This window comes from Primulina eburnea, chromosome 14 (genome assembly GCF_022965805.1).
Source record: "Primulina eburnea isolate SZY01 chromosome 14, ASM2296580v1, whole genome shotgun sequence".
Lineage (NCBI taxonomy): Eukaryota > Viridiplantae > Streptophyta > Magnoliopsida > Lamiales > Gesneriaceae > Primulina > Primulina eburnea.
Window position 1 is genome coordinate 1,725,133 of NC_133114.1, and position 27,052 is coordinate 1,752,184.

Here is a 27,052-nt window from a genome sequence, read left to right on the forward strand (position 1 = left end):
AAACTAAAATCAACTTGGTACTTTGTCTCTTTGTATCTCCTCTATGACATAATTTATATTCAATACAAAACTAAAATCAACTTGGTACTTTGTCTCCTTGTATAGTAAAATTTTGGGTTTTAACATAAATAATCTTAGTATGCATTTCAAATACTACAATTTTTTTTATTGAATTTATAAATTTGTCTGATATATAAATTTTTTTATTAAAATATACAAATTTCTTATCATAGCTAAACTCTATGAATTCTTCTAAGAGATTCATATTTTATGAGATTATTAATATATTAACATTCATAATTGTTGATATAAATCCTCCTAAATTATTTATTAAACTCTTTACTTTTAATTTTTTGTTAAAAAAACCATAAAACATATTAAATTTCATATTATCATATTATTCTATATTTATCATGTTATTCTACTCTTGCATATATATTTAATTTTTTTCATATATATTCTTGTGATACTATAATTTATTACTTAACTAGAAATTACAATAAAAATATAATTATAAAATTACATTAAAATCATAAAAAAAACATGTAGATAGGAAATAAAATGATAAAATATTTAAATATAGTATAAAGATAGATTATTTGAGAAAATTAATCTAAGAATTATATTTTATTCTTGAAGTGATATAAATTAGTTGGATGGATTAGGTGGGTATATGATTTTTTAACCCACATAATCCCATGTTTGGTATGATTTTTATTTAACCAAGTCAATTTCTCCTATAAATGATTAGGTTATATTAACTAAGATAAAATAATCACTCCTCACCCCCTAGGATTATTTATCCAACTCTTAATCTATCATATTTTTCCAATTTACCCTTTTCCTATATCCAAACTCACCAACATTTTCCGCCACCGACCATCACCGCTGCTGTCGACAACCGCCGCCGTCGGCCGACTGCCAGCCGATCCCTGGCTGGCCACCGACACCGAAGTGTATAGACAATTTTGTCAATTCATCAAAATATTCTTAATTATCTCGTTCTTAACTATCATACCAAACATAATATTATTTTATCATTATCTACTTCAATAATTCTTTTTATCATTTATCTCTTAATCATTTCATAATTTTATCCTCCAACCAAATGTAGCATTAATGTATAATGTAGTGATAATTCATTATTACTTGTTAGAATTTTACATATATATTTTTATTAAGTTTTTGGATTTGTATTGATGAGGATGTCATTTTTATCGTTTCATAATTGGAAAACAAAGCTCATGATTCACATTTTTATAGGTAGATAGATTGTTTATGTTTTATCCTAAGTCTCCTTTGTGACCGTGGAAGCCAAATTCTACATCACATAAACTCTTGTGAGACGATTTAATGGGTCAATTTTGTTAGACAGATCTTTTATTTGGGTCACTCATGAAAAAATATTACTTGTTATGCCAAAAATATTATTTTTTATGCTAAATATGGACATGATTAAACTGTCGCACGAATAAAGATCTGTATGACTGTCTCACAAGAGACCTACTCGTTATACTTTCAACTAGGGGTGTCAAAATCGACACGACCCACCAACCCGACACGATTCAACCCAAAAAAATAAGGTCTGGGTTTGGGGTTTCAGGTTGGGGTCAGATCGGGTTGGACCCGATAGTTGACCCGAAAAAAATGATCAGGTTGGGTTGGGTTCGGGTTGACCCAAAAATTTAATTTTTTAAAAAATATATAAAATTAATAAATATTACCTACATTTTTTTTATATATTTTATATCTGAAAAAATATTTATATAATAAATTTTCATAATTTAATATTTATTTTGAAAATTTTTTATTTTTTAAATAATTGTTTATTTGATTTAGTAAATATACTTTAATTTTTTAAAATTAGACTTTCAAATTTAAATCATATATATGAGGGAGATTTTGTTATTATGTGTTTAAATTAGAATATTATTATTATTATTTGAATTTTATTTAATTTTCTTTAAAAAAATTCAAAATCGGATTATTAGTATTGATGGGTTGATTCGGGTTCAGGTTCGGATCGAGAGTTTTCGGGTTGGGTTCGAGTTGAGCAATTTTTGAATAGTACTATTGCTCAACCCGACCCAACACACTCAACCCACCCGAATTGACACCCCTACTTTCAACACTAGTAGTTCACGACCTTAGATCTGCTCTTGATTATATATCTCCATAATGCAGGCTTCCCAGTCGAGGCAATCACTTTCAAGGAAAGGGAAACTTTCATTCTATGGCTCCTCCACTTTTATTCATTTACTGTGTTCTTATCTATTTATCTTTTTCTTTCCAATACCATCACCAATGTCTTTACACATGATTGTCCCCCACTGAATTTTGTTTGGGCTGATTTTTCAAACAAACATGATTCCTTTTATCAACCATTTAGCTCTACCACCGAGCACATCGAACAAGTTTAGGTGCTCGTTCGTCCCTACGGGTGTAGCATCATGGTAAAACATGTGTAGGTTAACGCGAGGTCGATATTTCGAATTTCAGTCGCAAACTCAGAAAACAAATTAAATGTCGGAGAGCAGCAGTAAATCTAGAGGTAAGATCTCATCTAGGACAAGATAAAATCAGCTCTTAAAATATATATGTGCATGCAATAATAATATTTAAGGTGAAAAAAGCTTGGTGGTCTTCCTCCCATTTAAAAATATATTTAAACTTTATATGTTTATTATTTAAATTATTTAGTTTTATCATGAACAAGGCAATAATAGTTTTAATACCATGAGAAGCCAAACATGATACTTGAAGGAAACAATAGGAGATACTTTGCACAAATGGAAGGATTGGTCATTTGTGATACGATAGAATCGAGTTGAGAAGCCGACACATGGCAAGAACCTAATTCCTAGTGGGAATAATAAAATTTTGAAAAAAAAAATGATTCTTTTTTAATTTTTTTAAGATATATATATATATATATATATATATATATATATATATAAATAATATTATATATACACAAATGCTTGTGAACATGATACTCGTACGAATCATGCTTAAGCATAGTGGATTGTGGGATGCGATGTCCCTACGCATTCATTATCTTTGAATTTTTAATAAATCGAGATCTTCCACCAACTTTTTTTGTACATTTCCTTTATTATTCTCCTAAATGCCCCTTTCGATTTTGTGTGTATTATTTTTGTCCTAACTGTTCGTGTCACAACTACCTTAATGCACCTACTTTAGTAAGAGATAAGATTAATTAGGTCATAAAATGTTTAAGATTTGAAAAATAGGAGTGACCCTAAAATTTTAGGGGGATGGAATTAAGAAAAACGTGGATTATTATGTTTGGTTCATGCACAAATAATTGGTAAATTTTGTTTTATTCTCCTTTTCTCACTCTTTCGTAGAGTTATTTGGTTGAGTCACTAAGCTATATACGTAGATTAACGTGAGATCAAGTTGTTTTTTTGAGTCGATTCTTTAATTAATTCACTTTTTTTGTAATAGTGGGTTTCGAGGCCTAATGATTGTTCATTTCTAGAAGTAAGATGAAGTATGCATTTGATTTAAGAGATCACATGTTTTAAAAATATCAAGAATTAGTGCATTCTTATTTCTTATTAAGCCTCGTCACCATTTGGTATTAGGTTTTCCGAATACGATTAATTATGCTATCTTGTGTGTGGGATAACACAAAGTCCTTAACAAATATCGGCTGTTACTATAAATCTTGAAAAGTCCTCAAAGTTTGTACCTTTTGCAACTTTAAGCACACTATCAAGGTTGGTTCATTTAGTCCTTGTGATTTTAAGTTCATCAACAATTTGTCGATTTTATCGATAGATATATGAGTATTATTGTGATACCTTTATCCCACATATATCTTAAAAATTAAAGATTTTAAAATGAGTTTATAATGGCTTACAATGAAGTTCTATAGTAATTTGAGTTAATAATTTTCGTAAAGTTGAGACGAATATGAAGTAGTTGCTACAGAGGCCCATTTTGTAGTCACGCAGGCGTGGCTCGGGCTCGGGCTCGGGCTCGGGACGTGACAGAATGGTATCAGAGACGGTTACCGGCATGAAACACCGAGAAATAAGTGCTATGCAAGGCAAAGTGCTACGTGGATGAAAGCCACCTCTTGAACCTACAGGGCAAAGTGCTACATGACGGGAGTCACTACTTGAATCTGTAGGAGTCACCTCTAGATTCTCGGCACTGGTGGATCGACGAGTCAGGCCGCGACGAGGACGTTGCGTTCTGAAAGAAGAGTGATTGTACCCTTGTCCCACATCTTAAAAATTAAAGATTAAAATGAGTTTATAATAGATTACAATGGACTTCTATAACAACTTGAGTTAATCATTTTCGTAAAGCGATGACGAAGTAGTTGCTATAGGAGCCTATTGTGCAGTCACGCAGACGCGGACCCGGGCTCGAGACGTGACAATTATACTGCTTGTTCAAATAAGTTCACCCTAGTAACTATTGAACATAATTATTTTATATAATAATCAATCACCATAGCAACTAATTTTCATGATATAGCTTATGTACAATAAATTAGGTAAATCCCATTCACGTACAAGCCATTAGGTTTATCCTCGTGTCTTCATTTAATTCATTAGGTTGTATTGAGGCCACTAGAGAAGATTTAAGTACTTAACTTAATCTTTATCAATGTAATGGTCTTGTTGATAAAAAAAAAGTACTAAATAAGATTAATTAATGTTTTGATTAAGCTTTAAAGATGTTAGTTGTTCGAACATTTAGCATATTCTCTTTAAACAATTGAAAGAAACATAGAAAGAGATGGCTAAGTCGTAGACTTCGTACGTAAAATTTTCGGACAAAGATTTCAAACACTAATAATATTGGCGCAAATATACTCACTCATCGCCTGCATGTGTATACGGCCAAATTACAAAATGCTTAATCTAATTAGAAGATTCGTCTCACAACCTATCGTCATGACATCAACCTCATACTATATCTAACGATGGTAGGATCTCATATGAAAGTGCATGTGCACTTATATGTCAATATGTGTCAATTCAATGCCTCATTTTATTATGATTTTATTGTGTGGAGATTTTGAACAATCTTTGGATGTCACTACAATCAATTCTTGGTAGAATTCAATCATAGATGATTAGACACCATTAAAAAAAAAACAACCGCATTATAGATTTTTCCGTAAAGCGATTACATATATGTAGCATTTGATTCATTTTCCATGCCGATTAAGCCTACCATGTCCCTAGCTAGTCGATTGTAAAATTATTATTGTTATTATTTTTAATGAATTTATATTCATTAAATATGTAAATTTGAAATACAGTATATATACACTGGACATCCCGACTGAAGTCCTACAACTACCTACCAAAACAAATCGTCATACAATCAACTAACCGTATAGATGAAACTCGAAAATAATCTAAAAATGAGTAACGATTGTAAATTATTATTTTTATATGACATGGAATAACCAAATAATTTTATTAAAGCTAATCGAAAAAAAATTAAACCCGGGATTTTTTACAAAAATAGCTTTTGTCTTATATATATATATATATATATATATATATATATATATATATATATATATATATATAATCCAATTTGGTATCATATGTAGGCATGAAATATCAGCATCACTTGATAATTGTACTAGTTCTTTCTTTTTCTTTCTTTCCTTCTTCTTTATATATATGTATATAATGTAGGCATGAAATATCAGCATCACTTAATAATTGTACTAGTTCTTTCTTTTTCTTTCTTTCCTTCTTCTTATATATATATATATATATATATATATATATATATATATATATATATATATATATATATAAATATATATATATATATATATATATGTATATATATATATAAAAATATATGCACGCCTTAGATTAAGTGATATATGCTGATATTTCATGCCTACATATAATAACAAATTGGATGATTTCATATCTATTAGTGGAGGAGAATGACATGCATGCAAGCACTATATGATCAAAATTTGTAGTCAATAAAACCTTCGAGTGTGGTGCTTGCTTTAATTGTATTCCATTTGAAGCCCGATATATAATAAAAAAACTACTGGCAATTCGATAGGATCTTGATTTAATGTATTTTTATTTAAGTAAAAGGCAAAAAATAAATTATTTGTTCGACCTTATATTAGGTATTTCTTCAGTTCACCGACGTAGTATCTTCGTGTTATATTACTACTGGTTGTCCCGTTGTATTTTGAGAAACGGTCTTCCAACTTGATCATGTTGGAGATTTATTAAAATTAAATTTATAAATCATGTAATAAAACACGTATATCACAACACGCAGGGAATTCATGTCGAATTATCAGAAATATAAATAATAATAAACACGTACCAGAATCCATTATTTGATCTAGCGTCGGGGTTATGGATCTTCCAAGACAACAGAGAATCAACAACCTCATTCTTGTCTTAGATGAGAGAATGTGAGAGATCTATAATATATGTGACGAATATATTATATGTTCTTCTCAGTGCCTCGGATACCATAACCTTGGAAATCTTTGACTCATCACTGAAAACATAATTGGGCTCGATTTCTATACATAAAGTGAATCATACCGATTTATTTAATATTTTGGAAACACATAATTAATTAGATTATTGGGTACTTTATTAGATAGCTTGTTCACGTACAATTAATAAAATTATGTGAGCCCACAATATGAGAACCTGAACTTCCAGCAGTAGCAGCACCTAGCAAATTTCAGCAGAAGCTAACAATTCTAGCTGCAACTCATATTTCAGAAGATGATATTTTCCAACAGACAAAATCCAGCAGACAGAATCCAGCAGACAAAATCCAGCAGACATAATCCAATTCCAGCAGACAGTTACTGATTCAGCCTATGAGTTGTAACTGAAGCAATTAACATGGAATAAAGGCGGTAAATGACAGATTATGGCCATTTATTTGGGAGGCTAACAGTCAGATTTTGACCTATAAATAGCACCCTCAACCTCTGAATTGGGTTACACAAATCTTGAGATTATCACTTGAAATTAGAGCTAAGAGAATGCCTATTTTCGAGCTGTAAAATCCAGTAGCGAGGCAAGAAGAATTTCAAACTTCAACCGAAACACTTTTAGCAAATGACTGTAAGTGAGCTTATGTATAAATATCTTGAAATCCGTTTGATGATTCCTGTTTTAAAGCAAAGTATTCCTGAATTCTGATATCTAATTTTGAAGCACTGAAACCTAGTGAACTAATGGTAGAAATATATATTCTGAACATTACTGATTACTGATTACTGATTACTGGCCTCACCCCTTAGAGGAGAGAACATATAGGGGACTGATATCAGTTTAGCCATGAAATTCACTAACGTGCTCAGTGCTTAATTGCTAAATTTCTGATTATTGATTACTGAATACTGATTTCTGAATACTGATTCCTGTTCTGAAAGTAAAAGTTTCTATATATTCTTGAATTACTGTTTCTGTATTAAAATGATTTTCAAAAACTGGGAGTTATTCATGCCTCTGCTTAGTGAGTGACAATCATATCACTCACCCATCAAACTCATCTCAGATAAGAGTACTGAAGAAATGTTGAAGAAGAAGAGCAGATCCAGTTCTGGGGCTGGTGAAGAAGACTGTTGTTCTCAGTTTATGTTTATGTTTTCCGTTGCGTCTGTCAATAAATTATTATATTTGGTTTTACATTTCCGCTGTAAAACATTTATTATTTGAGAGTTTGTATCAGACATTGAGATATTCCGTACTTACGAATAAAAAGACTGGTTTCTGAATTTTGTACTTCTGAGGCTTGTTGTTTTCGAATGAAAATTTGAGAGCAACGCCGGTGTTGACCAACCCTCTGTCCCGGGACGTGACACACAAAATAATTCCAAAAAATCCTCGAAGCACATACAAGAGTGGACAAATATCTTTTAATGACACTAGACTTCATACATGTCTCGGTTTACTTTACTGTTTTAGATTTATCTAGTGCATTTTTACACGAAATTGTTCATTATTTCTGCTTGGATTTCAGTATTTTTTAAAAATCTATAATAATTTATTTCTCTTTCGAGAACTACGATATTTGCTTAACATTGCACAACTAATGAATCTCGTCTCTAGCTTCCTCCTTTGACAAGTGGTTTCCGTTGGATGCAAGCAATTTTAAAAAGACTGACGATTTAATTCCTTAATTATAAATTCACTCATGTATATGATATAGTGTACACTTGAAAAACTAGATTACAAAAAAAAAAAAAATTTCTTAATAAATTGCATATAAAATTTTGAAATTTATTTGAAAAGACTGAAACATGATCATTACTGCTCATACTATAATTTTCAATTTTGAAATTCACTCATGTAATGGTTTGATCATACAAGTGATATATATAATTATTAGTATCATGTGTCTGATTCTTATACAATTTAAGTTGATATAATTATTGGAGAGTGTTAATGATTACATTATTAGAGATCAGATTGAAACGCGATGTTTGAACTTCTGTGTAGTTTAAAAGATCGAAGTTGTATCATCCGGATGAATGTATTTATGGTTAATTAATATTTGTATAATCTGCCAATTGTCATATGCGCTTTAATGTCGAATATTATACCGATGATTATCATTATCATTTGTTTTGATTAATTAATAATGACATTGCGGAAAAGTAAACAATTAAAAACTAAATACAGCCCTTAATTAGGTTGTTAGAAGTGGAGAAAATATGTAATAAGTGGCATGATTATGTTTCTCGAAATCCCATTTTTCTTTTTTGAAAAAAGCTTTGAAAAAGCCTTAAGTAAGGAGGCATGCGCAGAAATCTCATTCTAACGTAAGCATGAGCTTTCATAGAATTAACTTTTGAGATAATTATGTATTTAGGAAAAAGTAATAAATATTGAAATGGATTGCTTGAGACAAAGTATTCAAATATATTTTATTTTCATTTTTTTTTTAAAAAAAAGTGGTGTCCTCATCCCATAATTTCCACTACTTTCATTATATAAATTATGATGGTTATGAAGCTAATATTCAAAGAAGGAAAAAAATATTATTATCGTAACATTTAGACTATGGGAGTGATTCTATTTCATTTTGTGAAGCATCTCGATCGCGTTTGTTGATTATATATATTTGTTCAATGATACATTTGTCTCGAGTTCTACAAAACATTATATTTATAAATCATTTTTTTTCAGATATATAGATTTATCATCTATATATTATATATCATTCATAATCTCATCCACGGGTCAAACAATCTCTTACATATCCTTAACGAATTGAATTGAAACACCAAAAATCAACATAAAAATTAATTTTGGAATGAATTTTACAAATTCAGATTTTCTTGATGGGATAGTTCGAAATTGGGATGATGGATCATAGTTTTTATATATCATGAATATGATATATAAAAATCCATAATATAAATGTAAGCACGATCGTCTTATTCTGCCGGGACCCAATTTATTTGGCCCAAATGGATAGTATCTGTAATTGATCTTAGCCCACACACTTAATGGGCTACTGAACCAATTTAAAGCGTTTTCTTTTAAAAGTCATAAGTGACACTAATCTAAATTTACCACGTGTTAAGGGTATCCATTCGGATGTGTTAAGTGAGTTGGGTTGGATTGATTAATAGTACTATTCGAAAATTGTTCAATCCGAACTCAACCCGAAACAAGCGAACCCGAACCCGAGCCAACCCAATAGCATGAGCTATCGGGTCCAACCCAATCTGACCCGAACACGAAAACTTCAAACTTGATTTTTTTTCGGGTTGAATCGTGTCGGGTTGGTGGGTCGTGTCTGATTTTGATATCCCTATCACGTGTATTGGAAGATTTCTTCTCGTGGAGAAGTGTGATTTTACTCTGTGATTTTATTTATTTGCTTTGATTTATGATGATATCTTTGAATATGTATATGTGTTTAATTATTTCATCATAAAATTATTGGTTGTTTCTGGAGATTGACTAACTTGATTTAAATTCTATATTTTGAATATTATTTTGTATATTATTATTTTTTCTTATTTCACTAATTGAATTGTTATATTTATTTGAAATCTATCACTCGGAAGATGAAATTTTGAATAAGACAACGAGAAAACACAACCTGGGATGTTTATAGAGTTCGGGAGACATGCAACTTCCTTTGAAGTAATTAAAAGATAACCATAGAACGCTATTAAATTATATTCATGTGTCGTCTGATAGGTACCAACATTAAAATAATAAAATTTAATCAGCACAGCTCGAGAGATATAGTAAATAACACTCAAGAGTTCTTCGCTTATAAATTGAAATAATTAATATTGTCAATTTAATATGATTTACATGAATGAAAATTAAATGAAATCTTGTATCTAGAACATGTATTAGATCATGTACCCATAACATCCTTGAATGTCCGCATTATTTATTTTATTTTAGTTTATATAAATATTCAACTGATTTTATAAATAAAGTTTAGATTATTTTAATTACAGTGTTTATAGTTAATTTACATTTTCAATCCTCATGAGAACGATACTCTACTCATCATGTATTAAAACTTGGCAATTGTGCGCTTGCGAGCGAAAAACATGCAATAAGTTTTTGGTGCCACTAACGGGAATTGATTTAATTTATTTTACACTAATATTGTCACCAAGTGATCTCGATTTTAATTTATAGTTTCTTTATTTTTATTTAATTTATTATTTTCTATCGTTTAATTTGATTTAATTTGTTTTAATTTGTTTTCTCTATGTCTGCAATTTATGAAAAGATCTAGAAGTTTTGAAAGTTCAGATATAGTCAGGTAAAGGTTGATGACTATAAACTAAGCGTTGCTTGGGAGGAAACCCAAGAGTTTCTAGTTTTTTTATTTTTTTTATTTGATTTTTTGTATTCGGGTCTTTAATTTTTGTCCCTTGCCCATTTTTATTTTCCGTTGCTATACCCCAATCCGTTGAAAAGTGAGGGAAAAGATGGAAATAAAGCTCCACCCCAAGAATTCAAGTTGTCTATCAATACAAGGGGAGATTTCTACTTCTCTTCTTCGTTTTCTCGTCTTACAACATATAGGACAATATATGATTTTAATTTTGTGGTTAGTTTAAATTTTTTGTGGTTCCTTAAAGGTTTCAAGTTGTGTCCCCATGATTTCTGCAAGCATGTCTAGTTTAGTCGTGTTTTTTATTTGTTATATATATAAAAATAAATCTATTTTCAGTGTCTGTTGAGTCAGGGTGGTGGAAAAACGTAATCTTGTGGCCATTGATGAAAATGTGGCAAAGACAATTTTTTTATTGATGATCTAAATAAAAGATAAATCTCACAAAATTGACCAATGAAACCGTCTTACAAGAATTTTTGTGATTTTATTATTTAATAGATAATATTGAATCGGGAGTAGATGTGTGGAGACCACGATTTCACAGACCTCGATTTCCAAAATAATGGCAGCCATCAAAAGCTCAAAATTAAGGGCTAATTTACGACGAATCTATGGCTGAATTATGACCATTAAAGGCGTGTTTTATGGTCATTATCAAACTTGAAATTAAGGAATAATTTATGACAAAGTTAAGGCTGAATTATTACCATTAAAGCGGTGTTTTATGGCCATATCGGATGTCGAACGGTCCAATCACGGGACGTGACACAATGACTATTCATTAATGCGTGGAAATAGTCATTTGAGCCAGGTATTTTATTTTAATTTTTTTAATTTTCAAATTATTTTCTTTCTAGTTAAAACCTTAGCATATCCCAATGATAATGATAATGATAATGATAATGATAATGATTACAATTACGATTACGATGACGATAATTATTATTTTTAAAATACAATAATAAAAAATAAAAACGAAAACCATACTATAGTCAAATAATAAAAAAAATAAAACACATAATTATTATTTAATAATGATAAAAACAACCATTTATTGCACTTTAAATAAATAAGACAAACGTTTAATTCTCTATCTATTCCTTTGAGCAGGAGAGACGGTGACAATATGTTGGATGTGGGGGAGGGGACTTTATACAGCGAAAAGTGGTTATATAAGAAGTTGATCGCTAATCGTGAGCCAACACCTTTTACTTTTGGAGTCCATACGAAGGTTTCAGTGTTTTGTTGTCTTCAATGGTTTAGGGATACTGCTAGCAGTGAGTTCACAATTCTTTGTGATTCAGGACATTTTTTTTTATTCAGACTTACTCTAATTTGCCACATTCCATGCATCAACATTTGATCATGAGAATGTCAGAAATCATTTTTATGATTAAACACATCGAATCATGGTAAGATCGTCTAGTAGCATCGTCTCATGATTCCCTATATATCACTGATAGTGCTTGCAAGACAAGTTTGTTATGATTAATGTACAGTATGGTCCTTTCATCTCATATATGTCGATTGAATATGCAACCATTGGTTCATCGAAGGTTGCATATTAGATTTGATACCTATGTGATACAATCTTGAAATATTCATAGTGTCATCGCATGCATAACTAGAAAACACTTTCCCTAATGTACATCTCACACTCTGACCAGAGGTTTCATGCACTACTATTTTGTTAGATCAAATAAGATATTCACACCCGTATGTGAGCGGTGAATCCCTGACTACAATGCACTAGCTCCTACACATGTAGCAATTGCACCCAAGCTCGTCAGCTTGTGACCCTCGCGGAGTCGGTAAACGAGTCAAAGCACAATCTTAGTATGTAGAGCCTCAGTGTTGTCCCTGGGTCGTAAGGACTAATGATGTACAATCACAACCATGGAATTTTCCTCTCGATGAACCATAATCACTTGCAAAGTCCGAGTGAGAGTTGTTCAGTACAAATCATCGTATGATTACTCATCTGCATGATTGACCATCTTTATGTCTTTACCATGAAACACGGTCCACAACATCACATATGCTAGTATCAAGCTCATCGACCTTTTATCTTTGTTTTTAGGTGGCTGAATCGACTAAGAACGAAATACAATGTTTACAACTGAGTTTCATGATCGAATTACGATTCATTTATATTAAAGTATAATCAAAGATTTTATCTATGCTGATTGCATGTGTATACAGATAAAATAAAATAGAACCATAAAATGAAATTATAATTAAAATAAAGACTGTTAATTTACAATTGAGTCGATAAATTCTTCAGCCAACCGTTGATTTACAGAGCATCTATTCCAACAGTTACAGGGTCGTAGAGTAAATGTTCCTGTTTGCCATCAATCCATCATGATCAGAGGATGAGTTTCATGCCTTGGTCTCGTGCCCATCTGTGTACGTAATGTTTGGAGCTTACTGCTAGTGGGAGTTGTATTGAGGCAGCAAGTTCGTTTCGAGAGTGGACTTGTTGGATGGCTCTCGCCCTACTGAGGAAATTGAGATAGTAGCGGTTGTTTTATGTTGCCTCTGGCTCAACACGAACAATGGATGGAGTCAGAAACTGGAAGTTGGAGGCAAAAGAAAATTTGAAAAAATTTAGAAAGACGAGCAAATATTATGGAGAAAACTCAGCCATGGACATCCGTCTCCACTGGATCACGGCTTATCAAGGGGCCGATACTTCTACGTCTTTGCATGGACCGAACATCCATTCTAGATGGAGTACCACCCAATCCTTTCCTTTAAACGTAATCTGGAAGCTGCACTTTTATCAACCCTCCTCGTCTAGGTTATGGATGCTTAGTTCGTGATTCCAGTGGATTTTTTGTAGCTGAAATCTATGTAAATATCCCGCACCTTCAGCTCTAAAGGAAGAAACTTTGAGTATTCGGGAGGCACTAATTTTGGCCATAGTTGTTAAAGGCGCGCCTCAGGCGCTAGGCGGCGCTTCAGCGCCTCAGATGACCACCAGGCGACGTGCATGGCTGGGCGGGCGCCTTTAGCGCCTGAGGCGCAACTTTCTCCAGGCGACGGGCGGTCCAGGCGTTCCGCCTCTTTGCAGCAGGCTTCTCTTTTATTTTTTAATGACCCAAAGCCCAATTAAATAAGTCCATAACTAATTTCAGCCCATAAGTAATTTATTTTAAAAAAATAGCCTAGTTTGCATGTCGATACGTATTCCTACAATCGTCCAAAGGCCCGCCGATTGAAGCTTCACGCTGCGCACCAATCTCTTTCTGCCGATTGAAGCTTCTGCGCAGTGCGCACCATCTCTTTCTCTCTGGTTTTTTGTTTGTCATCGAGTCAATCCACTCTAGCTGTAGGTTTTGTTCATTATAGTTTCTGGTTTTTTGTTTGCGCACCAATGACAGTAAACTTCTGCAGTAAATAGTTGTGGAACTGGGTATTGGTAGGAGAAGTTTAATTGTTGACTACAATGGGGCTGTTTTGATGAATATTTATTTATTTATTTTCATGAACAATGAATATGAGAGGTTCAGACTTCAGAGTGATGAAATGGGGCATGTACTGACTACTGCCTCAATCTTATTTGGAGATTAACGATTATATGGTGGTGATTGTTGCAGTAGTATGGGTTTTGACAACCCAAAATTTTGTAGTAAGGGTGTAGATCCCGGCAATGATGGGTTCATATTTTATTTTATTCTATTTTGTTATATTCTATTTCATTTATTGTTGTTTAATTATTGCAATATCTTGGTGTGGTAATGGGGATTCACTGTTGGGTGTATTGCTTTCGAGCCTTAATACATGGGAATACAATATCATGATTGTGAAGTATGATTATATTTGAGTGGCATTGTGAAATGGGGCATGTGCTGTAGTTGTTCTTCTGTTTCAACTTATGTACTGTAGTTGTTCTTATGTACTGCTTTCGAGCCTCAATACACGTAGTTGTTCTTATGTTTCAACTTTCAAGTAACTTGGAGCTGTTCTTTTCTGCAGCAGATATCTAATTATGGCTTCTCATCCTCAATCAGAAAACACACAACCAGCTGGGGATAATAAGAAAGACCCCGGTTGGAAGCATTGTTATTTGAAAAATCCAAATGTACTAATAGTGTGACGTGTAGGTTTTGTGGCTTCACGTCCAATGGAGGAATTTTTCGAGCCAAACAACATATTGCTGGGAATTCAAAAAATGTAAGAAAATGCAAAGAGTGTCCTCAAAGTGTCCGTGATGAGCTTTTGAATTATATGAATGAAAAGAAGAAGCAAACATTGAGAGCTTGCGGTGGAATGAAGCAAGATTTTTGCTTTCTTGATATCGATGAAGATGAAGACGATGAAGAAGATGTACAACCAAGCAAAAAGAGAAGTTTGACTTCCATACACGAGACTGGAACTTGAAGTGGAAGTGGCAGTGTTAAAGGGCCGATGGATCTCTTTATCACGAAGAAGAAAACCAAAGGGGGGGAAATTGAGGCAAACAAACATAAACGATGCTTGTGATAAAGAGCTTAGAGATCGAACAGTTCAAAAGATAGCTCGTTTCATGTATCAAGCTACGATTTCTTTCAATGCTGCCCATTTAGATAGCTTCAAGGAAATGATTGAAGCCATAGGTCAGTACGGGCCGAATTTGAAACCACCAAGTTATCATGAATTGAGGGTACCACTTTTACAGAAAGAAATTGTCTACACAAATGAGTTGTTGAAAGAAAACAGAGATGAATGTGAGAAATATGGTTGCTCAATTATGTCTGATGGGTGGACTGATAGGAAGCATAGAACATTGATCAACTTTTTGGTTAATTCACCCAAAGGAACAATGTTCTTGGAATCTGTGGATGCATCCGCCCATGTCAAGACTGGAACACTGTTATTTGAGTTGCTTGATAGATTTGTAGAGCGTGTGGGAGAGAAAAATATAGTGCAAGTGATTACAGACAATGGCAGCAATTATGTTTTAGCTGGTAATTGAAGTATTGAAATTTTATTTTCTTGGATATTATATTACATATAAGTTATAACATAATTTGATTCTTTTTTGTTTTGTACTTTTTTTTTGTAGGTAAACTTCTACAAGCAAAAAGACCGAATTTGTTTTGAACTCCATGTGCTGCTCATTGCATTGATTTGATGTTAGAGGATATTGGCAAAATTGAGGTGGTTCGGAAGACTATTTCTAGAGCAATTGCTCTTGTTGGTTACATTTACAATCATGGAGGTGTTTTGCACATGATGAGAGAATTTACTGGAAACAAAGAGCTGGCAAGACACGGAGTCACCCGTTTTGCTACTACATTTCTCACTTTGCAAAGCCTCCAGAAACGACAAAAGGCTTTGAAGAGAATGCTCATATCAACACAGTGGATAGAAAGTAAATGGTCAAATGATATAAAGGGTAAGAAGGCAAATGATACTGTTTTCAAGCCTTCATTTTGGAATAATGTGACATACACCCTTAAAGTGATGTGTCCTCTAGTGATGGTTCTTCGCATTGCCGACAATGAAACAAGGCCAGCGATGGGTTATATCTATGAAGCTATGGACAGAGCAAAAGAAACAATTCTCAAGTCCTTTGATAACAACCGAGAGAAATGTAAAAAAGTGTTAGAAATTATTGATGCTAGATGGGATAATCAGCTTCATCATCCTTTGCACGCGGCAGGATACTACTTAAACCCATATTTTTACTATCACAATCCGAAAGTTGAGACGGATGCAGAAGTCACAAATGGGTTGTTTGCATGCATACAAAGATTGATTCCAAGCCATGACGTGAGGGATAAGATTATTATGGAGGAATTGCCGGTATATAAGAACTCGGAGTCATTGTTCGGCAACGAATTTGCCATTAGAGCAAGGAATAATAAAGACCAACCAATGGCGCCTGGTATGTGTTTTTTTTGCAAGAAGTTAAATAGATAAATACTTAAATATCAAATGAAAATGATGAGATACATTTTTTTTCAGCGGATTGGTGGAAAATGTTTGGCAATGGTACTCCAAATTTGAAAGAATTTGCTATCAAAGTTCTTAGCCTCACATGTTGTAATGCCCGAGAATTTAATTACCGTAATCTGGAATGATTTGGATATGATTACTTTAAATGGAGATTAATCTGAAATGATTTATAGAATTAATCGAGATGATTATAGACGGAACGGATCGGACTAGGACACATGATAAAGGTGTTAAATGTGTGTGCAAGGACAGTAGCATCGGCGCATATGCGCGACGATAAGCGCGCACATGCGCGAGCCGTCCGAAGAGTTGGCGCACCTGCGCGAAGCGAGCACGCGCACCTGCGCGTATGGTCCAGTAGGTTGGGCGCATATGCGCGGAGGTGTGTCGCGCATATGCGCTAGCCAACGAATGCCGAGCAGAAAGTCTCGCGCACATGCGCGACTTCATTGCGCGCACATGCGCGGGACATCCAGGGGCTTTGGCGCATATGCGCGGGCGAGTGGGCGCATATGCGCGAGAGGCAGTAGCAGCCGGGCAGAACTGCCGGCGCATATGCGCGGCTTTATGCGCGCGGCATGCAATTGGTCGAATTGCCACTTGTCTCTTGGAATGCGTGAGATGTATATATATATATATATATATATATATATATCAGCATGCGTAATTTTCAGAAAAAAGGGGGAAAGAAATCGAGGGTTTAGGGAAAAGCTTTGTTCTTTTCTTTAGAAATTGATTTACGAGTAAACCGTCTACCTGAATTGAAATCCGACTTCGGTACTGTGTTACTATCAACGCAGGCTACGCACGGACGTAAGTTTTATTACGTTTAGACAAGATTTGATTTTATGATGTTGTCAGAATTGAATATGATTCGGATATGGTGTTTCTACTACCGTAGATATTGTAGAATCGAAGTCAGATTTAGAAACAGATTGTTTTTGGAATTGTTATGAATTTTAGAGTTGCTTTGATTGAGATTGCTATCAGAATTATGCTCTTATTCATTTTAAAGTGTACAGATACTGAAGTTATAGATTGTAGTGAGATTTATTAGGAATTCTGGTAGTGTAATTGTGATGTTAAGACTGACGGGGTTACAAGACTGTAGTGTTATGCCGTCTAAACATCAGTTGGTACAGATTGATCAGATTCAGTATTGGTTTCTGTTACTCGTGATATTGTTGATGTGATCAGATTTTGTACTGAATTGGATATTGATCAGAACAGATTGTGTTTTGAGCTACACATTGATACAGTGTATTGGTTATTGTCATTTCAGATCAGATATGGACAAGTTCGACTTCGAGACGTCGTCTTCATCAGATCAGGAAGACAAAGGTATAATTCATGTGATATTCGGGAAGAAATAACTCAATCGAGACCATCCTTGAGTTGCCCAATAAATCACATACTATATTCTTGTTTATGTTTTGATTTTAGCATGGTATTCAAATGTATGTGATTATTGTCATATTCAGCTATGAATATGATTATGCTTTGTTACAGATTGTTATTCATTGCATTTAAGATAGGAAAGTCTTGACAGTCATTGTCAGACTTCTAGACGTTCGGTGTATCTCAACTTAGGAGCAGGTATTACTCCTATTGCAGCCGTTGATAAAGCTCGAACCGAAGTCTAGGAATAAGACGTACGGTTACCACGATCGGTTGAGTAGGTAACAGGCATTGACGTCTTATTCATCACGGGATCCCTAGAGTTCTAGTCGAGTCAAGTCTAGACATGATTTGATTAGGACTGCATGCTTATATGGATGTGGTTCCTAGATCATGGGGCCCATCGTTATTGCTTTCAGGCATGATAGCATGTTTGTATGATTTAGATTGTTTTATGCATGTTTACCTGATTTGAGTTGCATTCTTATTTGATTAGATTTCGTAGATTATGAAATATATTGTTTTCATACATGATGGCATATTTTAGGAATTAGTTTGTTTATATACATGCGTACCATGTCTTATACTGGGATTTATTCTCACCGGAGTTATCCGGCTGTTGTCTTGTTTTGTATGTGTGCATGACAACAGGTGGGGAAGGATCGGGGTCAAGAAGATGATAAGAGAAGACAAGTTTAGCGTGGTGATTCCGGACTTACAGTAGACTTGGTTTTATTACTTGACTTTAGTAGTTGAACCTTAGATTAGATTATTGTACATTTAATACTGAAATGTATTTTATACAGATATGTATAGTATTTAGATTCCATTACCTTCCGCAATTGTATATTAAAAAAAAAAAAATTTTAGACCCTGTTTTATCTTAATTGATAATTAAATCCCAATGATGATTAAGAAAATGATTAGCGTCCGGGTCCCCACAACAGGTGGTATCAGAGCTAAGATCCTTTAGAGATAGATCTTTAGATTGAGATAGTCAGAACTGATAGATATTTTTTTTAGATTGACTTAGATTGAGATAGAAGAGAATGAGCGGGGTTGATGAATTTTCTTTCCTTGCATGTGTGTGCTAGCATGAGATTAATTTTCATGTTGATTGACATTGTGATGCTAGCATGAGACTATATGTTACTGCTTTAAGATACAAGCTTACCTGATTATATGATTTGAATTGGTATTATGTATTCTTGAATATGAATCAGATCGGATTCATGATCAGCAGTAAGATGATCATGATCAGAAAAGATTGGCACAGATTTGTATTATTGGGTTACTAATGTTGTGGTAATCAGATGTACCTCCCCGAAGGATTGTGGAAACAGGCAGTACTTCGTATGAGCAGCCATATATACCAGAACCGCAGATAGATGTGTCAGCGACTCTGATGGAAACTAAGTTGGCAGAGATTCAGATGGAAACACAGTTTCAGAGGTTTCAGTCGTTTCAGCCGCCGGTTCTGAAGGGAAATGAGACGCCAGCAGATTGTGAGAAGTGGCTTGAAGAAATAGAAATGTTATTTGAATTCCTAAATTTCACAGATGAGTGTAGAATTAGGCTTATTGAGAACCAATTGCATGAGACTGCCAGAAGATGGTGGTTACTCACCAAAAGAGCTTTAGAGCAGAGTCGTTCAGTGATTACGTGGAAGATTTTCAAGTTTGAGTTTTATCAAAGATTTTTCCCCGTGTCATATAGAGAGGACAGAAGTGCAGAATTTGCAAACCTGAGACAAGGCCAGATGAGTATTGAAGAGTACTTGTCACATTTCCTCACACTTCTACGTTTTGCTCCTCTTGTGGCTAGAAATGATGATGCTATTTCTAGTCAGTTCATTCAGGGATTGAATCCAGAAATACGTACATTGGTGAATGTGAAGCAATCAAGTAGTTTTGCTGATACTTTGAATAGAGCTAAAAGAGCGGAAACGGTTCTGACAGGACAACAGGAAGTGTCGTATGATCTTCCAACTCCGAATCCACAGCAACTGCCTTCTAGAGTCGAGATTGGCAGCAGCAGTGATAAAAAGAAAGAACTATTGAAAGCTCAAAAGAAACCGTTCAAGAAAGTAGGACATGGTTCCTCTAGTTCCAGTGGTTCCAGCCCGAGCTATACAGGAGTATATTGTAGGACTTGCGGAGGGAGACATTCCTCAGAGCAATGCCAAGGAGTGCTTGGGAAGTGCAATATCTGTAAGCAGACGGGACACTTTGCTAAAGTTTGTCCTCAGAAACATTTTCGAAGATCTTAAAGAGCACAGTCATTGGTGGTAATGACAGAAGAACAGACCCAGAATTTACAACAGGTACCATTATTTATGATTATATTGCATACGTATTGACATATACTAATGCATTCTTTATGAGTATCTGTGACTGAGTAGTATGGAGATATGCTGTATCTGTTGGGTCTGGGTATACGGTAGTAGTAATTCCTTGGTTGTTGAGGAATGTGTTGATATCAAAGATCTCTGTGACATGTTATATACTACAATGAGGTGAACCCGGGATTGGGCTAGATTATGAGGTACTTGTGTTATATGATTTCGATTTCATTATTGACATGTAATGCTAAACAAGTACAGAAATATCGTAGGATGGGTTTCAAAAATAGTAAGATTAAGACCAGAGTTAGTTGAGAAATGAGGATTCTAGATCCAGATTCCTTAGATCATTGTACTGTTATGACTCGATTAGCACAGAAAGGAACAGATGGTATCCTTATGTGTTTGGTAGATATACTGAAATCGAGTCTAACGGTGACAGATTTGCCCGTAATGTAATAGTTAACTGGTGTTTGCTTAGGTAAGATGTCAGATGGGTTCTCTATCAGAAAGAATTGAAAGAATTGACAGAGTAACGTATGGGCGAAGGAATCCAGTTGATTGTGTATTTCTCTTGAAGACATTTTAGTTCTGTTTCTAGATTGACAGATTATCTCTTAAGGGGTATTTTGAAGAATTATGCTTGTTATATCTATGATGTCGGGATATATCCACAGCATCTGATTGTTTATATTGAATATTTGAAGACTGGGTTAACTATTACGAGAACTGTGATTATTGTATACAGCAATGGGTCAGGTATGGATCCGAATGCAGTTATTGATACAGGTTTATATGCAGACTATACGGTATCAGGAATGTCAGAATTAGCAGAATGTCAGATATGTCAAAACTTTCTTATCTGATTTGGACAGATTATCTTATTCTGATTATCTTCTTCTTGTGTTGATTTACATCTGCTGAGTATTGTTATGATTCTAAATCAGTATTTGAGACATCTTATATTGTTTGGGAGTATATTCTAATTGCAGATGAGATAAAGCAGTTGATCTGGGCAGTATGAAGATTGGTCAGCCAGCCAGAATCTATTATGTTAGGAGTTTCTTAAACTCACTAGATCAGCATAGGACATTTCTATTCTGAGTTTGATTTGATGTTATTGTAATTATTATTCAGTGTGTGATACTATGCAGTTCCATTTGTATCAGAGTTGTTTGTGGAAAATTTAGTAGTCCCGAACGGTGATCAGAATTTTCAGACCTGTATTTTGTTGATCAGATCAATATAACATCTGTATGATTTTGCGTTTTCTATGGGTTTGGTTATTGTGTGATATCAGAATGTTTCAGAATTGTTTTCAGCTTTTGATATGGATAGCCAGAGCCGAATACCAGGTAGGTATTTCTTATTTATTTTATGTTATTAACTGATTTTGCACAGCATAGTTCGAATCTGAAATCTCAGGTATGTCAGAAATGCGCAGTAAGGGATTCAGTTTCATTCAGATGGTTCAGAATGTATGAGATTCGAACAGATAGTGTTGGTATAGACAGATGAGATCAGTTTGGGACAGCAATTTATGTTGTAAGGTTGGTAGAAATGGTACTGATATGTCTGAATCGCTAACAAAAGAAGCCAGAAAGCTAGGAATCAGAAGATGATTACCGACTTAGTATATTCCTGAATAGAAATGGGAGTACATTTCTACGACTTTTGTGAGAAAATTTCCGCTATCTTTCTTCAGCTAGAGATATGAGATGATTGTGATTGACAGATTGTTCAATCTATATCTAGTAGGTTGTATAAGAAGATGTACCAACAAAACTAGAAGACAGAGATCACTGTCAAAGAAATAATCAGATTGATGTGATTGGGATGAAGTTTGCACTTATGGTAGGTTATATCATCAGCTGTTTCTCTCAGACTTGTTACAGACTGACAGGTAGTCAGCATGTAGTAGTCAGACATTGAAAGATAGTGATAGAACTCTAATACTGGATGTTAGCACTAGTTATCTGAAGGAATAGATATAAGAAACCAATGTCAGATGATGACGATTGGTATTTGGAGCCGAAGATGGAATATGTCCTTAACTGGAATAAACAGATGGAATAGCAACTACAGGTGGTATTGCGTTGTTATGGATTGCAATTGGCGTATACGGGTGTTGTATAGCCAGTAATATGGGATTGATTCAGCTAGTGAAATGAGTTTGGATGTTAAACTCTGTTATACAGTTCTTCTGATAGATTTGGGTTGATGATTGGGGAGTTCGGGGACGAACTCAGATCTAAGAGGGGGAGAAATGTAATGCCCGAGAATTTAATTACCGTAATCTGGAATGATTTGGATATGATTACTTTAAATGGAGATTAATCTGAAATGATTTATAGAATTAATCGAGATGATTATAGACGGAACGGATCGGACTAGGACACATGATAAAGGTGTGAAATGTGTGTGCAAGGACAGTAGCATCGGCGCATATGCGTGACGATAAGCGCGCACATGCGCGAGCCGTCCGAAGAGTTGGCGCACCTGCGCGAAGCGAGTACGCGCACCTGCGCGTATGGTCCAGTAGGTTGGGCGCATATGCGCGGAGGTGTGTCGCGCATATGCGCTAGCCAACGAATGCCGAGCAGAAAGTCTCGCGCACATGCGCGACTTCATTGCGCGCACATGCGCGGGACATCCAGGGGCTTTGGCGCATATGCGCGGGCGAGTGGGCGCATATGCGCGAGAGGCAGTAGCAGCCGGGCAGAACTGCCGGCGCATATGCGCGGCGCGGCATGCAATTGGTCGAATTGCCACTTGTCTCTTGGAATGCGTGAGATGTATATATATATATATATATATATATATATATATATATATATCAGCATGCGTAATTTTCAGAAAAAGGGGGAAAGAAATCGAGGGTTTAGGGAAAAGCTTTGTTCTTTTCTTTAGAAATTGATTTACGAGTAAACCGTCTACCTGAATTGAAATCCGACTTCGGTACTGTGTTACTATCAACGCAGGCTACGCACGGACGTAAGTTTTATTACGTTTAGACAAGATTTGATTTTATGATGTTGTCAGAATTGAATATGATTCGGATATGGTGTTTCTACTACCGTAGATATTGTAGAATCGAAGTCAGATTTAGAAACAGATTGTTTTTGGAATTGTTATGAATTTTAGAGTTGCTTTGATTGAGATTGCTATCAGAATTATGCTGTTATTCATTTTAAAGTGTACAGATACTGAAGTTATAGATTGTACTGAGATTTATTAGGAATTCTGGTAGTGTAATTGTGATGTTAAGACTGACGGGGTTACAAGACTGTAGTGTTATGCCGTCTAAACATCAGTTGGTACAGATTGATCAGATTCAGTATTGGTTTCTGTTACTCGTGATATTGTTGATGTGATCAGATTTTGTACTGAATTGGATATTGATCAGAACAGATTGTGTTTTGAGCTACACATTGATACAGTGTATTGGTTATTGTCATTTCAGATCAGATATGGACAAGTTCGACTTCGAGACGTCGTCTTCATTAGAGCAGGAAGACAAAGGTATAATTCATGTGATATTCGGGAAGAAACAACTCAATCGAGACCATCCTTGAGTTGCCCAATAAATCACATACTATATTCTTGTTTATGTTTTGATTTTAGCATGGTATTCAAATGTATGTGATTATTGTCATATTCAGCTATGAATATGATTATGCTTTGTTACAGATTGTTATTCATTGCATTTAAGATAGGAAAGTCTTGACAGTCATTGTCAGACTTCTAGACGTTCGGTGTATCTCAACTTAGGAGCAGGTATTACTCCTATTGCAGCCGTTGATACAGCTCGAACCGAAGTCTAGGAATAAGACGTACGGTTACCACGATCGGTTGAGTAGGTAACAGGCATTGACGTCTTATTCATCACGGGATCCCTAGAGTTCTAGTCGAGTCAAGTCTAGACATGATTTGATTAGGACTGCATGCTTATATGGATGTGGTTCCTAGATCATGGGGCCCATCGTTATTGCTTTCAGGCATGATAGCATGTTTGTATGATTTAGATTGTTTTATGCATGTTTACCTGATTTGAGTTGCATGCTTATTTGATTAGATTTCGTAGATTATGAAATATATTGTTTTCATACATGATGGCATATTTTAGGAATTAGTTTGTTTATATACATGCGTACCATGTCTTATACTGGGATTTATTCTCACCGGAGTTATCCGGCTGTTGTCTTGTTTTGTATGTGTGCATGACAACAGGTGGGGAAGGATCGGGGTCAAGAAGATGATAAGAGAAGACAAGTTTAGCGTGGTGATTCCGGACTTACAGTAGACTTGGTTTTATTACTTGACATTAGTAGTTGAACCTTAGATTAGATTATTGTACATTTAATACTGAAATGTATTTTATACAGATATGTATAGTATTTAGATTCCATTACCTATCGCAATTGTATATTAAAAAAAAAAAATTTTAGACCCTGTTTTATCTTAATTGATAATTAAATCCCAATGATGATTAAGAAAATGATTAGCGTCCGGATCCCCACACATGTAGTGCTTCGGGTTGTGAAAGGAATTGGAGCATATTTGAGCATGTGAGTAAATACTATTACGGTATTACATGACTTCTTTCACTTTTTTTTTTTCAATTTATAGTTTATGATGGTTTCGTGTCACAGATACATTCAAAGAAAAGGAATAGACTCGATCACAAGAAACTAAGAGATTTGGTATATGTGAAGTACAATCAAACACTCAAGGCTCGTGCGGCTAAGAAGGATAAAAGAGATCCTATAGTTTTGAGGAATATTGATGATTGTAATAATGAGTGGTTGATTGGAATGATGGAAGCTGGAGAGGAACCTGTTTTTGATGATGATGATGATACTTTGACATGGAACGTTGTAGCAGAGGCTGCTGGAGTAGAAGAAGAAACCAGATATACTAGACAACAACGGACCTCGAAACCCTATTTATAGGGGAGCTTCAACTTCTAGAGGCAAAGGTAGGGGAGGACGAAGAGGTCGGATGACAAGCCAAACTACTCATGCTCTACAATCACCAATGGATGTAGATGAAGAATCTACTGACGAGGGAGAGTTTGATGATGATGTGTTGAAAGATGATTATTCAGACATTGATGAAAATGTGGAGGATGGTGATGTGGATGAAATGATTGAATTAGAAAGTGATTGATTTGAGTCTAGATTGTTTTGGAAAAATTAAATTGTCTAGCATAAGATTTGAAAGTGTTGATTTATCGACAATATTGAGATATTTTTGGTTTTTGTTACTTGAACCTTTATATATTTAGGTTTCATATAGTTCATTATTATTAATAGTTGATTTTTAGTATAACATAAATATATAATACATTCTCTCTATATTATCGCCTCGTGGCTAGGCGATCGCCTTTTGTCGCCTAGGCGTTCGGGCGCTAGGCAGTGGCTCATCGCCTTGACGTCGCCTAGCGCCTTGACAACTATGATTTTGGCTAAAAGATCTCAACCTCACGAATTTTATTGTCGAGTCTGATGCACTGTCTGTTATCGATTCTCTAATGACTACAACTTCTTGTGCTTCTAGTTTGGGTTTGATTGTGGAGGATTGTAGACTTTTAGCTTTGGAACTACTTTCGTGTTCTTTTGTTTTTGTTTGGCGCTCAACGACTCAAGCAATTGGTTTCATGTTTGGTTGTGAAGGCAGTGTTATTCCTCTGCCTTCTTTTTAATTCTGATGCAACCTCTTCTGATGTTTTGTAATATATTTCGCTTTACTTTAAAGATAATAAATAAGATAATAAATATCGGTTGCAAGAACATGTAGTTTATACATGTGATCCATATTGTAGCGTAATATAAGCGGTTTTAGGCCAAGATACATATAATTGACAGCACTTGACAGAAATCTGGAACCAAAATGGATGCAGAAACACTATAGATATGTTAATGAATTAACAAGCCAAGAATTTACGTGGTTCGGTCAATAGCGACTCAACACTTTGTTTGTTTATGAGTGTTGATTCATGATAGAATCAATGACTCAAATTTAACCACACATACATTGGGTCCACTAATTTTTTTAAAACCACATATGTGTGTGAATCTTGTCCATGCCCCCACATGCAGCATCGGCCTTACCGTTTATGAGATACAAGAACAATATAAGTCAATTCACTCTGCTATCAATACTTGTAAGCTATCAACAGCTCCGTCCGATGGATTTGTTATGGTTATTTCGCTCTTGAATGGCTTCTCTCTGTTCTTCTCTATCTCTGAATCTTGGTTGCAAGCGTAGTCCACTCTGTCTTCTCTATCTCTGAATCTTGGTTGCAAGCATGGTTAATGTAAGAAATTATCGATTTCAAATTTATTTTACAAGTTCGAGTTTATAATATAATTGTGTCATTTGTACGCGGTGCGAGCTTATATAATTAAAAATATTTATTATTTAAAATATAGATAAAAATGTTTATTATTGCTCACCCATCCCCGACATTAAAAAATA

General features: G+C 34.6%; 1 protein-coding gene across 1 annotated transcript; it reads left to right on the forward strand.

Moving 5' to 3' along the window:
* The first annotated feature begins 14,555 nt into the window (after positions 1–14,555).
* On the forward strand, positions 14,556–16,958 carry LOC140812422 (uncharacterized). The gene is made up of 3 exons (XM_073170681.1): positions 14,556–15,839; positions 15,938–16,762; positions 16,843–16,958. The coding sequence occupies exons 2-3, from the start codon at positions 16,006–16,008 to the stop codon at positions 16,956–16,958; spliced, it is 873 nt and encodes a 290-aa protein (XP_073026782.1). The 5' UTR covers positions 14,556–15,839; positions 15,938–16,005.
* Positions 16,959–27,052: the final 10,094 nt, after the last annotated feature.

What these genes read in the sequence shown, in the direction of transcription:
- LOC140812422 (XM_073170681.1), top strand. Translation starts at nt 16,006, where the DNA reads ATGTTAGAGGATATTGGCAAAATTGAGGTGGTTCGGAAGACTATTTCT. An exon ending in AGACCAACCAATGGCGCCTG is followed by an intron (nt 16,763 to 16,842) that starts GTATGTGTTTTT and finishes ATTTTTTTTCAG; the next exon opens with CGGATTGGTGGAAAATGTTT.